This window comes from Caretta caretta, chromosome 10 (assembly GCF_965140235.1).
Source record: "Caretta caretta isolate rCarCar2 chromosome 10, rCarCar1.hap1, whole genome shotgun sequence".
Lineage (NCBI taxonomy): Eukaryota > Metazoa > Chordata > Testudines > Cheloniidae > Caretta > Caretta caretta.
In genome coordinates, this window is record NC_134215.1 from 31,549,491 (window position 1) to 31,565,022 (window position 15,532).

Sequence of the window (15,532 nt, forward strand, 5' to 3'; positions counted from 1 at the left end):
CCAGAGTGCAACATGCTTTTATCAATATACTTCTGCATTGTGGGGACACAATGATTCATGAGCAGAGTAGCTTAAACTGGTGCATGTCCTCAGCAGTGTCGGCTCACATTATTGGTTTAGTTATATTGCTGTAATCTATAGCAGTGCCACTTTCTTGTGGCTGTTCACTTCTATTTTTTTAATTCTCTGAAGCATCTGGAGAAACAGTCTATGAAGCATGTCACACGGAATAGTCTTACTGGTGTTCCTGGGTTTTAGCATTACTATGTAACTTCTTAAGCTAAAACATGTCAACTTTTCAACAGGGTCTGGAAACCCTTGGCTGCATCAGAAGATTCTGCATGAAAAAGCCCTCAGTAATATCTCTCTTCTCTCGGCCTGCTCCTGAAGAAGAGCTAACCGACTCCAAACTGAGTGAGACTCCAACAATATTTTATGAGCCCACCATAGACTGTACTCTGAGAATGGGCAGAGTGTTCCCATACGAAGGCAACTGGAATAAATGGGTGCAGATGATCCATTTATAAGAGATGGCATGGTGCGTCATGCTTGTCCAGCCTGCATTGGTGAATGCCAATGGAGGAGAAACTTCTGGTGTGTCCTATAACTTGTGCTGTGCCTGTCATTTTGTCATGTTTTGTTAAATAAATTTCGTTTCTTATTGGGAATTACTTCAGGCCCATTGTAAAGCAAACATTAAGCTTGTATGGTTGTATAGGATAACAGTCTTCAAACAATGACAGCACCTCCTAGAGGAGGGAAACTGCATCATCTTTGGACATGGTTTTGTATCCAAACTGCTGTACCTTGATTTGATTTCTCAAATTCACATCAGAAGCTGTAGTGTTTTACATGATCAAAGATCTCTTCACCCAAAAGGCTCTTGCCTGGTTAACATGACTGTCAGATTCTACTTAGTGCAAGATGCAAATGAAGTAAGGTTATTCCATAGAATATAAGGCAGGTTGAGATTGTTATAATTCGGGCTGACCACAGGTCATAGAATTTCATTTAGTGATTCCTGTATCAAGCCTTTTTCAACAGACTTTTGATTAAAGTAGAGCAGATCTTAGAGACTCAACCTGGGTGTCTGTCCCAGTAGTTAACTACCCTTGCTGTTTTAATTACATCTCCAGTTTGAACTCTACTGACCTCCAGCCATTGGATCGTGTTCTGACTTTGTCAGCAGATTAAAGAGCCCTTTACTATCAGAAATCTCTCACACAGCTATTGTATAACCTGCACATACACACAGTCATGGGGAGCAGGGACTAGAATTCTGCTGCTCCAGCTGCAGGCACGCAGGCCTCTACCTCTTTAACTGGTTTGGGGACCAGGAGGCCTACATCTAGGCAAGCTGTACTGCCTTCTTTTCCCTACAACCTCTCACCAGATCCTGTGCCTCCAGCAAGTCCTGAGCTACAACAGAGACAGGAGCCATAGAAAGTGGAGTTCTTATGGCAATGCAATTGACCCAGCCTCTGCATTATAGGAGGAGCTGGTGACCCGTTACCCTCCACATTGGGCTATGCTTTGTCAGCCCTCACTGAGCTCATGATTATTACAGCTGTTTCACTAATTAGTAACTAACACGGTGTATAATAAACCCAATTCATTATATTTGATTAAAAGTATTCAGGTGAAGGTAAGAATTTTGCAGGGTCCCAGAGCCCAGGCTCCAGCCCAAGCCCAGAAGTCTACACTGCAATTAAACAGACACACAGCCTATGCCCCTCAAGCCCAGGTCAGTTGGCACAAGCCAGCTGCAGGTTTTTGATTGCAGTATAGACATACCCTTAATTTCCATCCTCCTCCCCCTGCGCTCTCCCCACTTCCTATTTTCTTGATCACTGTGGACAGTACTGCTCAGGTCTGTAATCTGAACATCATCTTTGACTCAGACCTCTCCCTAGCTCCTCATATCCAGGCTATGTCTAAATCTTTCAGATTCTTCTGTATAACATCTCTAAGATCCGGCCTTTCCTATCCATCCACACAGGTATAGCTCTCATCCAGGTTCTCATCTTCAATCATGATTCTTGCAATATCCTTCTCTCTGGCCTGGCAAATGTAATCTTGCCCCCTGCGTACCATTCAGAATGCTGCTACAAAAATCATTTCCCCAGCCTATTACTTTGCCTATGTCATCCTCATATTGTATCCCTCCACTTTCTCCCCCTTCTCTGTTGCTACCTGGCATCTCTTTCAAGGCCCTTGATGGCATAGCCCTGACCACCCTGCCTATCATCTCTGATTCAATATCAAAAAAGTTATTTTCCACTTCTGATCAGCCCATGATGTCAGCCTCCATTGTCCACTTGTTCAGTTTTCACACAAGCACTTTTGTGCTTTCTCTTGTGCTGCCCCTCGAGCTCCCTGTGGACATCTGCAAAGCAAATTCTTTATCCTCCTTTAAAGCCCTCCTTTTTTCATGATGTCTATAAGAAAAATTGATGCTGCTTGTGTACTGCGACCACTGTCCATCATGCTGACCAATGTTCTCTCATTTGTTTCCTCGTGCTCTCTCGTCGGTCATTCTGCATCCGTCTGTTCTCTCTTGTTTTATACTTAGATCGTATGGTCTTTGGAGTAGGGGCGGTCTTTTTGTTCAGTGTCTGTATGGCTCCAATCACAATGGCATCCATTGTGGCTCCTGGGTACTACGGTAACACAAAATAAGAATCACGAGGGTGTTTGCTGCATATGATGATCTGAGCACTGCTGGTTCTTCGAGGATTGCACATGTGCATTCACTCTTGGTGTCAGTGTGCCCAGCACACGGTTGTTGAAAACTCGAGCTCCTGCTACTGCTGCATGCAGGTCTAAAGAGCAGAGTCACCCCCAGCACCCCTCAGTTCCTTCTTTACTACCCACGACAGTCATTGGAACTCTGTTCTATATCAGAACAGGACTTTCTCTCAGCCTTTGGGAACACTGTATATTGTACACTGTGTGTAATTTAGTCTTTAGGGTGGTTAGGATAGTTAGTAAGTTTTAGCTGTGTGTATAATAAAAATGTGTTCTGCACTTGTTGTTTTCCCTGTTTGGGGATTTTCTATTGAAGGTACCGAGGTATGCTCTGGTCACTGGGTTTCAAGCCATGTGCTTCTTGCTCCAAACCTGTGCCAGTGAGACCCCAGAGCCCAGCAGCAGGCTGAGTACTGAGGATCAAGAGGCGGGTCGAGAACCGAAGATCAGGAGTCCAGGTTTATCCCTATATAGTAGGGGCGGGCAAACTTTTTGGCCTGAGGGCCACATCAGGTTTCCGAAATTGTATGGAGGGGTGGTTCGGGGAGGCTGTGCCTCCCCAAACAGCCAGGCGTGGCCTGGCCCCCTCCTCCCCCCAACACACACACACTTCTCACCCCCTGACGGCCCCCCCCGGGACTCCTGCCTCATCCAACCCTCCCTGTCCGCTGATGGCCCTTGGACCCCCCGCCCCTGACTGCCCCCCCACCCCATCCAACTCCTCCTCTCATTCCTGACTGCCTCCCAGAACCCCTGCCCCATCCAACCACCCTTCTCCCTGACCGCCCCCAGAACCAATGCCGCTGACTGCCCCCTCTGCCCCATCCAACCCTCCACTCCTTCCTAACTGCCCCCTGGGGACCTCTGCCACCATTCACCCCCCGTTCCCTGCCCTCTGACCGCCCCAACCCCTATCCACACCCTAGCCCCCTGACCACCACCCCGATCTCTGCTGCCCTCTATACAACCCCCCCTGCCCCCTTACCGCGCTGCCTGGAGCACCGGTGGCTGGCAGCACTACAGCCGTGCCGCCCAGAGCACCAGGACAGGCAGCCGTGCTGCCCAGCTGGAGCCAGCCACGCCACCGCGCAGCACAGAACTGGTGGCACAGTGAGTTGAGGCTGCGGGGGGGTGGAAACAGCAGGGGAAAGGCCGGGGACAAGCCTCCCAGGCCAGGAGCTCAGGGGCTGGGCAGGAGGGTCCAGCGGGCCGGATGTGGTCCGTGGGCCGTTGTTTGCCCACCTCTGCTATATAGACCAGTGGTTTTCAAACTGTGGGTCATGACCCAGAACTGGGTCACGGAATGGAAGGGACTGGTTGCGGCGGCTCTGATCAGCACCACTGACCGGGCTATTAAAAGTCCTGTCGGCGCTGCTGCCCTGCTAAGGCACGCTAGTCTCTACCTATTCCGACACTGCACTGCACCCCAGAAGCAGCCAGCAGCAGGTCCGGCTCCTAGACGGGGGCGGGGCACGGGGCTCTGCACACTGCCCCAAGCACCGGCTTCGCACTCGCATCGGCAGTTTTCCAGCCAATGGAATCTGGGGGTGGGGGTGCCTCTGGGTGAGAGCCACTTGCGCGCCTCCACCTAGGAGCCGAACCTGCTGCTGGCTGCCTCTGGGGCACAGCGCAGTCCATGGTGTCAGGACAGGTGGGAAGCCTGCCTCTGCACCCCGGCTGCACTGCTGACCGGGAGCTGCTGGAGGTAAGCCTCACACCCCAACCCCATGCCCCAATCTCCTGCCCCAGCCCTGAGCACCCCCCAAACCCAGATCCCCTTCTTGCACCCCAAACCCCTCATCCTTTCCCCACCCCAGAGCCAGCACCTCCCGCATCCCAACCCCCTGCTCAAACCCAGAGCCCCTCATCCCCTGCCCACCCCAGAGCCCTGACCCCCTCCCACACCCCAACCTCCTGCCCCAGCCCTGAGCCCCTTCCCACACCCTGAACCCCTCATTCCTGGCCCCAGCCCACACCCCCTAACTCTCTGCCCCAACCCTGAGCCCATCCCATACCCCAAACCCCTCACCCCCAGCTCCATTGGGTTGCGGACATCAACAATTTTCTTCAACTGGGTCGCCAGAAAAAGAGTTTGAAAACCACTGATCTAGACAACTGGCTTGTTAAAGGCTGGTCCAGATGGCAAGGACAGAGCAGTGTTGCCCTGGTCCAGTCAACCTTCAGTGCTCTGGGACTGTTAATCAACACAGAAAAATCCCTTCTCTCCCTGGTCCAGAGGATAGAGTTTATAGGGGCTGTATTGGATTCCTCTTAAGCCAGGGCCTTTCTTCTGCACTTCAGGTTCCAGGCAATTAGATGGTTATAGATTTGAAGGCTCACAACAGCACAAAACAGTTGGAGGCTTCTGGGTCACATGGTCTCTTGCACCTATGTAGTTCAATATGCCAGACTGCAACTCAGAACTCTGCAGGGCTGGTTGGCATCAGTCTGCTTGCCAAGATGCCATCAGTTATACATGGTGGTAAGAATGCCCTCCCATGTCCTCACCTCCCTAGATTGGCGGACAGATCCAGTCAATGTATGTGTAGGCATTCCATTTGCCTGCCCACTGCCACCTCTCATGCTAGTGACAGATGCTTGGCTCTGAGGTAGGGAGCCCACCTGGCTTCTCTACAATCGCAGGGTCTGTGGTTCTCAGAGGACTTAGCTTTACACATCAGTGTTAGAGAACTGAAAGCTGACAGGCTGGCATGCCAAGTATTTATCACAGATCAGGGGAAGCAGCCTGTCCGTCCTCACAGACAACAGGGCAGCAATGTTTCACCTCAACAAGCAGGGAAGATGCCTGCTTTACTCCACTCTGTCAAGAAGCAACTCTACCTTGGGAGCCAATCTTGCCAGTTCAATAGATCTTGAAGCATCTGTCAGGCATACAGAACAACCTAGCAGACCTCCTGAGCAATTTGTTTACATGTCACTGTGAGTGGTCTCTTCACCCGGATGTGGCCAGATTCATCTTCCACAGCAAAGTCCAACAAAGCATCAGCAATTCTACGGGATCACAGCCCGGGTTCCATACTGACATGGTCAGGCAGGCTCCTCTACGCTTTTCCACCAATCCCACTCATTCACAGCGTATTGCTGTGCCTCAATCCGCAAACCTGGGATCATTCCATCCCCTCACCTCGCTGGGGTGGGGTGAAAATAAATTAATAAATAATTCTGTCTTCAGAGCGGGTTTGAACAGTGTGCAGTAAATAAGGCCAGAGCCACACATTGAACAACAGGGAGAAAGCACCATCGTGGTGCACTGAATGAGGCAACAGTATGTGATCGTGTAATTACTTACCTCATTGTCAGAGCACCGTCCTTATAACAGAGCATCCCCAGGCTTTAAAACTTCCCAGCTTGTGAGGCAGCTATGCCTGTAAACGATGGGCATGTTACGTGTCTTTGGAGAAAGGCATGCAACTGAAGTGATCAGGATGCAGGTTTTTCAAAACACATTCAACATGCCAGAGGTGCTCTAATATTCCTTTGTTGGAGTGCTCTTTTCTGAGAAGTGCCTGCCATTTCTAGGCCTCCCTCAGCCAATGCTCTGACTACCCGAGAGGTTACCGCTTGTTACCAGCTTTGCCTGTTACTTTGGGGTATGCTCATTTATTAGGGTTACTTTTCCAGTGTGGAGGGAGGGGGGTCTGTACTTCTATCAATGTACTGCTTGTATCACTTGTGTTCTTATACAGAGCTCTACTTCTCCCCCCTGCAAGTCCCCTCCCAATGGAGCTATGCTGCAGGACCTAGGTTCCCCAGAATCAGACAAACACACACACACTAACAGAGCATGTCTGAGAGGACCGGGTTAGTCAGCACTCCCAAGTTTACCCCTTATATCTCCCTGGACTCAGTAGGCTGGGTTGAGCAGCATTTCCAGGCTGTCACCTTCATATGCCCTGGGCACCGCACCCGAATAGAGCACAATGGAGCAGGCTGGGTCGAGCTGCACTTCCAGGCTGCCACCCTCATATGTCCCAGGTTCAGCACATCCCTGTCCCCACTTTCACGTTACAATTGTTCAGGTAGTAACACATTCGATGAGCAAACCCCACTGGATTTTTGGGCACTGCAGGGATCTTTTAGCTTAGGTACGAGGAGCGTTGCTGCAGCACGAATGAGGAAGCCAAAAACACCCAAAAGGGGGAGAGAGGGAGAGAAGCAACCAGCTTAACCATGAAAGTTATTTATTGCCAGGTAATAACCATACAAACAAACAAAACAGTTGTAACATTAAATCTAGCTTAAATTTGATTATGAAAGTCAGGTTTAGAAAACTATAACTGACCACACAAGTCAAGGTCAGGCTATACCGAGAGAGAAAGCTGAGTTCTCACGACTCCATGAAGCTTGAATCGATCGGAGGTCCCAGGCGGTGGTAGCTGAGGGTCCAGAGTGCTGGGGACAGGCAGAGTCCCCAGCACAATCAGTCAGGAGATGCTGAAGTCCCAATGGAACTGATGCAGATTTTGGATCCAGGCATCAGAACGCTTACTTGAGCATGGGTAGGGGTTTTTGTAGAGAAACAATAACGGTTCAACGGAGAACACTAGATTTGTTTATATGTAAACTGATAGCTCAGAGGAGTATCCCAAAGTTGTTTTGTTCAGGCCAGACAATGGGAGCTGATCATTTCTGGCTATGGGCAGTGTTCCTTGGAGGGAGCTCACAATGCAATTAGGGAGCTTCACTATTTTGGATACCAATAAAGGATTTATTACTAGAATTGGTCTGATAACTACTGAGCTGGGTGTGTGCAGTTGTGGGTTCATTAACATCTGGAGCAGAGATCCCCCATCATGCAGTGCTTCCCTGCTTTTCTGGTCCCAGAGTTCCATGCAGTTCTTGCCTTGGAATCTCTGTTCTCCATTCTGTATGATAATGGAGATGCTGCCTTGTCCCATCTTCGATGCAAATGAGGCTAGGGGAGTTGCCTTAATCCTGTCACCCTTGTCCCAGGGGCTTAGGTGGGTCTCCACTGCCTTTTCATAAGTCTTTCTTCTGATCGGTTTTGGTTCAAGCAGAGGCTCGGAGGGGAGGTCTTTCATGAGTCAGACAGGCTGGGTACTGCGCCCTGGTTCCTCAAGAACACAGAGCTGATAAGTAACACCCTGGATCTCGGGACCTAGCACTGCATCAAAACCTGCTGAGCCTATGGCATAGATGCCCTCTCATTAGTCAGCTTCTCCTGCTGCCTGTGACAGCAAAGAGCACCATTCTAAGACTCCTTCACTTTGCAACCCTGATTCATCCCCAGAGCACATCCAGCCTGGGCCCTGACTGAGACAGGGGCCCTGTGGAAAATATAGTATGTGCTCAGGTGATTAAAGACCATCATAAGGTATAGGCACACAAGGACCAAATTAAGGCTGCACAAACCACCTTAATTCTGGCATTTCCTAACTTCTGAGTGCTCAACTTTGCAACTTTTATAATGTTTTAATGGAGTTTTGAGTGTAATATGAACTTTTTGGCTCAACCATCACAGCAGCAAACCCCCCAGTAGCCCAGCAGATGGTATCCACCTTGCTTCCAACACACTCCTGATTTCAGCCATCCCTTCCTTTGATTTGGGCTGGCCTTGTTTAACTCTGCAAACCAGGTTACCTTATCAAAGCGCTGCAAGTTCCTCCGCTAGGAACACATTCATGCCTGCAGCCTTTGTCAAGTGTTTTGTCCAAGCTCACTATAGGGATCTGCTGTAATAAATGGACCTGTAAACTTCCCCTAATTGTGAGTTCAACTGTGACGAGTGAGTGAAAGGTTATAAAATATCACAGTAACCTATGTTATGGTGATGGAAAAAAGTGCACAAAGGAGATAGAAAGAACAAATTAGTCCAAAGGGAGAGGCCTACTGATATAACTCAAGGACTGAGTTAACATCATGCCTGATAAACAAGAAAAGGACGGGATCAGCAATCAGTGAACCAAAATTGGTGTCAGGAATTAGGCCTAACTGGTGGACAAAATGAGAGGACAGGCCGTTCCGCCCATCACTCCATTTTGGGGTCCTTAAAGAAAGAGACTTCGGGAGAAAAAGGCTACAGGAGTGAGCTTCACCCTCATGGCTGTGACCCCCATCATCTCCTGGGACTGCAGACCTCCCAATCCTGAAAGATGTCCAGGAAGCCAGATGACCATCCCTACCTACCACGTCCCTCTGAATCCCCGCTCCACTTTGTCTCATGCCAGGTATCCTTTTCCTTATCCACCTTTTCTGTTCTGTTTCTACTCTCTCGTCTTTTTCCATCTTGCTTAACCGGTCAAGACTGCATATTTTGTAACACTGCTGTAAGACTGTGACCAAAGAGTGGCAAAAAACAATGCCCTAAACTGTCTGATGCTAGTATGACTTTGCCAGGTCTCAGACCATGTGCCATGTCTATGTTCTTCCAGCAGTGAGGCTGCAAGTGAGAGTCAGATACAGACACTTCTAAGGTGCCACAAGTACTCCTTTTCTTTTTGCATTTTCAGTCTTTGCTGTTCTTTTCCTCTCCCTTTTAGGGAACAGGATCAGACTTTAACATCAACAGCAACAATGACAGTTCCAGCCTCTCTTTACTAACTACTAATCTTTTCCCCAAAAAGGACAGTTATTACCATCATTGGCAGTCTCTTAGATGGTATCAAACAAGTATTTTTTCCTTCTAAAAACTCTCTCCAGCTAAAGGGAAAGGGAATAAGGAACGTTGTTAAAACAAAAACCTTATTCAATACTTTACATAGCAAACGCTGTAACCATTTTCCCTGTATCTTTAATAAAATGTTAAAAGGATTTTTAATGGTATGTTTGGCATGGCACAAAACAGGCTAAGGTCTCTGTATACCAAACCTTGTTTAAAACTGTTTAATGTTGGACAGTGACTGGGTTATGGTAACAGCTTTGGCCCATATATTCCATGTAAATATATACAACAGATCCTACCTGACACAGCTTGAACAATCTTGCAGCTTTCACGTAGCCTTTCTACCCATTATTTTTTTTTTGCTCCTTTGACATGAAATTTATTTGAAGGCAGGGAGTTGAGTCGACACAGCACTCCTCTCTGAGCGCTACGTGGCTGGGCTTCTCTGAATCTGGAGCATGGCTGGGCAGAGGGAGCAAAGCTGTGAGAGTGCTGCTTCTCCATGCTGAGGGCCCTACCAAATTCACGGCCGTGAAAAATGTGTCATGCAACTCCCTCTACAATAACCCCACAGTCCTTTTTGGGTCAGGACCCCTACAATTACAACACTGTGAAATTTCAGATTTAAATAGCTGAAATCATGACATTTATGATTTTCAAATTCCTCTGACCGTGAAATTGACCAAAATGGACCGTGCATTTGATAGGGCCCTAACCATGACATTACACATGGCAAACCTATGAGGATTCTCAGCAGATTGCTGCCAAAGTAAATTTTTCCTACTTTTTACTCCTCCAGATCCTAAAGAGCTAGCACAGCTCTGGGAGAGGGAGTTAAATGTTATTCTACCTCATGTAACAGAACTGTAGACCAAGGTGCTTGCAAAGTCTTTATGGATCATCCATGAAATGGAAAAAGCACAAATGTGCTAATGCCAGTGCGAATGTGCAGAGCTAGCAATTAAAAAAAAATCTTTGTACTTGTAAATTGGTCCCATTCGATGCGAGATCACTGAAAGATGAATATGGAACTTATATGCTGCTTTCCCTAAGTCATTTTCTACAGCAGCATCTTAAATGTGCTACCTGTAGAACGTACCAACTGGTTACGGGCCAGGTAAAACCTCACTCTCATAGGCGCCACTTTCAAAACTAGCTGAGTGTGAAAGTGAAGCTCCAATGACAGAACCCCCAAAGTCGGGTGCCCCTTGCAGGTTCTCTTTCACGGCTGTAGATGGTTTTTCAGAGCACAGTTGTACCAAGAGATTTTTGCTCTGAATGTTCTGAAATACCTTGCAGCACCTTAATAAAAGCTTGCAGAAAAACCTCAGAGGGGGTTTAAAAACACGATAAAATTCATAAAATTTTTCCCAATTGATATAATTAAGGTGGTGACAGTATCAGAAAACTTTGGCTTGCATAAAATATTAATTAGTTTTAACATTAAGGTTCTAAGTAGAAACTAATGATAGTTTAAATATAGAAAATCCAACATGGCTTACCAAAACGGCAGAGATGGGGGATGATGCAGAAAATTTAAGTAGTGGAAAGTTCTAGCAAACAAGATGGCATCAGAGGGAGGAGCTCAGAAAGGTCTAGAATCCAAGATGGCATCGGGGAGGAGCTTAGTTATCTAAAAATAGGATGATGTAAGAGGGGAAGAAGCAAGACAGGAAGTACAAATATGCTAATAAAAGGGGGAGAATCTAGACAGGAAGATGAAATATGCTAATATCTGGAAGCAGATTGGCTGAGCCAGACAAATTATATTAATGAGCTAACCTTGAGCGAGCAACCAGTATATAAGGCAGACAGCCAGCAGGCTGAGACTGTAGCAAGTTTGACATAGTGAGTTCGACAGCAGACTGAGAAGAGCAAGAGTGGCAAGACAAGACAGCACTACCTAGAAGATCAAGAAGTCTCAAAGATCATCAGCAGAATTCTAAGGTTGCCTTGGCAACGAACAACTGCCTGCTAGCAGCTACCTTGCCAGCAGCTCGAAGAGAGACCGCAACTGTAGAGACTACAGTCCCTAAAACGAAGACAGATCAGAAGGACCTAAGACGATACAGAGGGAGTTTTGGATATAAGTGTAAGTCTGATCTTCTTTTCTACCTACCATTTAAGAATATATGGATCTGTCTATAAATAAAGCCAGATGCCTGTGCCTTGAGTGACTTCTCCCCTACCCATCCTGCAACCATTTGGCCAGCATTTGTAGGATGCTCAATTTTAAATGTTTAGTATTAAGTGTTAATATTGATGCTAAATAAATGTTTAAATCTGTGAATACGGTAATGGTTTTTCATAAGTGTATATAGAGGTCACATACACCATATTGTATTAAGTACGGGGTTAAATTGTATCACTAAAACTAAAAGCCTTTGTGTATATGGGATCCCTATATGCATGTTTCATTGAAACTACTGTATTTCCTGTATGTGTTAGATATCCTATGTAGTCTTTTTATTTTGTTGCACTACTTTATTGTACAATTCTTAAATGTAATTCTATTGTGCTCTATTAAATGCTGTATCTTTTCTTGCCTTATTAAACCCACTGTAACTTCTATTTCTGTTAAATAAATAATTTTTGTTTTTGAAGAATTTCTGCTTGTGTGTCCATCCTTGAGCAGAAGGCTGTATCCGTGTCCTTTCAGGGGTTAGCAAGACTAGCTTGCTCTTGGGAGCCCTCTGCAGGTCAGAAACAAGCCCTCGGTAAAGCTCTGGCAATTCCTTTAGGGCGGGCCACAACCTTGTTACCCTTTTGTTAAATTAAAAGCATCATTGTAGGCTAATTTAATTGGCATCTAAATTTTAGGGTAACCCAGCGATGGGAAAAATTACATTACACTGCAGTAGTTTCTAGTGAAAAGTCACTTGGTTACTTGACACTGAATAAATATGAGAAGGAGAACATCTGTCTATATTGAAATGGCACTAGTTTAACTTTAGTAAAACTACTGGACACTCTTAATTTGACTTCAAGCTGGCTTATATTAACTCCCTAAGGAATCAAAATACATCAATATATTAGGTTTAAATCCTACTGTGTCAACACAGGGATTTGCACTGGTTTCACTAGTTGCTGGAGGTCTTTTTAAACACACCGTTAGTTAAATCAGTGCAACTTTGAACATAGACAAGGCCTGTTTTTTAAATAAGTCTGAAAAAAGCACTGTGGTATCCTTAGTATCCAGCAGTCAGGTCCCTGGTCTTATGAGACAGAAGCCACCTCCACTCACACACTGGCCTCATACTATCCAGGGACAGGAGTTAAATATTGAAACACAAAACTAAAATGACAATTCCTCTCCATCACTCTGATCGTGCTCCTTGTATGCTGTATCTCTTTCCCCTCATCTTTCACCTGTCTTTTTTTTTTTCCTTTCATTCATAAGCAATCTAGGGCAAGGGGACAGTCTTTGTCAGGTTTCTGTAGAGAGCATAGTACAACAGGGCCCCAGTCCTGTGAGTTCAGTACTGATCCAGGGGAAGCATCACCCAATGAAGCAATAGTACGACTTAAACATTTTATTTATCTGTTTCCCATCTAGATACTGACCATTCCTGCCATTTCTTAGCCTGCAATCTTAGATCACAGCTGTGGTTAGTAATAAATGATAACTTAATGCATCCCTATAAAAGAGCAGCGTTGCAGTGGGAACGGCTGAATAAATAGTTTTTTGCATATAATCTCTAAACAGAGGCAGTTCTTTGTTCTAACAATGTTTGCTATCAGGAAAATGTGCAGTGTACGCATAACATTCAGCCCCTGGACCATCAGATTATGGTGAATGCCTGCACGAGCAGCAGCCAGTGTTAATTTAACTTTATGCAACAGCTGGAACCAGAGACACTTATTTCCATGTTACCATCTTTCATAGAACCCAGCTGGAGAATTTTCAAACAAACAGCAAAAATGATACTGAAGAAATTAAATCTGAAGCAAAAATTAGTCCCTCCACCTGTGGCCGCACTGGGCATTGCAACACTTATAGAAGGTGGTCATGGGCTCATCAGCTGATCTGGTCTGAATCTGCATGAAGTAAGCACGCGGATGCTCACACTTGGGACACGGCTCTGCAAAAGAAACCAGACGAACTACAGTGAGTACAGCTCCCAGGGCTAGCAAAGCAATTCTTCATTCTGCCAGGGGAGCTCACTTCTAGAGCTGCTCTATCTGAAGGACTAGAATTCAGCCTTCCACAATCCATTCAAGAGCTATTTCAAAATGTCCACTGGCTCACTTTTTACATGATGGGAGAACTTAAAGGGCCTTCAGGGGTAGATCAGTAACTCTGGCCACTGTCCTTGAGAGCACTCCCTAATGCCAACGGATTTAACATGTTGGGGACTATCTGGTTTCTAAGATACAGCGGGGCACTAATGCTGCTCTCATGGCCACTGAAAGGTAGGGCCAGAAGTCACTTCATTCTCAGTCGAAAATCTTGCAGGGTACGGGGCAGATCCCAATGGGAGTAGGGAAATGGAAGCACAGAAATAGCAACAGCTCCATGTGCATAAGCAGACCCAGAATATGCTGTTCAATATATATATATATAAATGATTTGGGAAAAGGGGTAAACAGTGAGGTGGCAAAATTTGCAGATGATACAAAATTAATTCCAAAGCACACTGCAAAGAGTTGTTATGAGTGCAAAGAGTGCAATGTTGTTAAATGCAAAGTAGTGCACATTGGACAACATAATCCCAACAATACATACAAAATTATGGGGTCTAAATTAGCTGTTATGACTCAAGAAAGAGATCTTGGGAATCATTGTGGATAGTTCTCTGAAAACATCTACTCAATGTGCAGTGGCAGTCAAAAAAGCAAACAGAACATTAGGAACCATTAAGAAAGGGACAGACAATATATAATACCACTATATAAATCCATGGTACACCCCCACCTTGAATATAGTGTGCAGTTCTGGTCACCCCATCTCAAAAAGATATATTAAAATTGGAAAAGAATAGCTAAGAGGGGATATCATAGAAGTCTATAAAATCATGACTGATGTAGAGAAAGTGAATAAGGAAGTGTTATTTACTCTTCATAACACAAGAACTAGGGGTCAACCAATGAAATTAATAGGCAGCAGGTTTAAAACAAAAGGGAGTGTTTTGTCACATAATGCATAGTCAACCTGGGAACTCACGACCCGGGGATGTTGCGAAGGCCAAAACTATAAAGGGGTTTCAAAAAAAAGTTAGGTTGATGGAGGACAGGTCCATCAATGGCTGTTCGGCAAGGTGGGCAGGGACACAACCCCATGCTCTGAATGGCTCTAGCCTCTGACGGCCGGAAGCTGGAACTGGATGACAGGGGATGGATCACTTGATAACTGCCCTGTTCTGTTCACTCCTTCTGAAGCACCTGGCATTGGCCACTATCAGAAGACAGGATCCTGGGCTAGATGGACCGTTGGTCTGACCCAATAGGGCCGCTCTTGTGCTGGAGGGAGGCTGGGAGCCAGCCTGCCAGGAGCTGTTCCCTGGCTCAGCTTGTCCCTCAAGCTCTGGCTTGGCTCCCCGCCATGCCAGGAGGGCCCAGTGTCTCCCGCAGCGGAGGGGCCAACCAGGCATCACCAGCCGAGCCCCAAGGGCGATGCTCACCAGCCGTGGAGTCCACGTTCTCCCACGCCGCAGCGCCGCCCAGCACGTCGTCCACCTCCTTCAGCTTCGGGTACTTCCGGCTGCTCACCTGGGGGTCACACAGGCCGTGAGGCTCCAGCCCAGACCCCGCTGGGATTTCACCAGGCAGCCTGGGGGGGAGGCGCCTCCGCCCATGGCATGAGTCCCGCCCACATCGGCCCCGCCCTGCCAGCGACTAGCTCCGCCCCCAGCAGACCCTCCCCCTCAGGCCCGTCCCACCAGGCTCTGATTGGTTGCTCTGCCCCAGGAGGCGGGCTATAGGAGCTGGCAGTCCCCGCCCACCGAAGCACAGGCCTCGCCAGGGGAGGCGGCAGCAGGGGGCGCTGCCACTGGCGGGAGGCAGTACCTTGCGCGTGACGTTGCGCACGTAGGGACACGTGGTGCAGGCGAAGCGGTGGCATCTCGCGCCTTCCTCGGCCACCAGCACGTTCCCGCAGGCTGGGCAGAACAGCAGCATTTCCGCTTCCGGGTCACGTCGCAG

At 47.2% G+C, this 15,532-nt stretch overlaps 2 protein-coding genes across 5 annotated transcripts in view; one reads left to right on the plus strand and one right to left on the minus strand.

Moving 5' to 3' along the window:
• Nucleotides 1-3,027, plus strand: part of GTF3C1 (general transcription factor IIIC subunit 1) — an 83,945-nt gene extending 80,918 nt beyond the window's left edge. For all 4 annotated transcript variants that reach the window (XM_048865740.2, XM_048865742.2, XM_048865741.2 and 1 more), the window contains one exon: nucleotides 306-3,027. In XM_048865740.2, coding sequence (XP_048721697.1) covers nucleotides 306-527 — 222 coding nt within the window. In that variant the 3' untranslated portion in view covers nucleotides 528-3,027. The remainder of the gene's footprint in view (nucleotides 1-305) is intronic.
• Nucleotides 3,028-12,909: 9,882 nt separating this feature from the next.
• POLR3K (RNA polymerase III subunit K) lies at nucleotides 12,910-15,530 on the minus strand. The gene is made up of 3 exons (XM_048868222.2): nucleotides 15,398-15,530; nucleotides 15,013-15,100; nucleotides 12,910-13,473 (listed from the first exon to the last, which is right to left on the minus strand). Exons 1-3 carry the CDS (start codon nucleotides 15,506-15,508, stop codon nucleotides 13,346-13,348), a joined length of 327 nt encoding a protein of 108 aa, XP_048724179.1. The 5' UTR covers nucleotides 15,509-15,530; the 3' UTR covers nucleotides 12,910-13,345.
• Nucleotides 15,531-15,532: the final 2 nt, after the last annotated feature.

Coding starts and splice junctions, on each gene's coding strand:
- POLR3K (XM_048868222.2), bottom strand. CDS start 15,508: ATGCTGCTGTTCTGCCCAGCCTGCGGGAACGTGCTGGTGGCCGAGGAA. Junction 15,101..15,397: donor TGCGCAACGTCACGCGCAAG/GTACTGCCTCCC, acceptor TGTGACCCCCAG/GTGAGCAGCCGGAAGTACCC. Junction 13,474..15,012: donor GAACGTGGACTCCACGGCTG/GTGAGCATCGCC, acceptor TTTCTTTTGCAG/AGCCGTGTCCCAAGTGTGAG.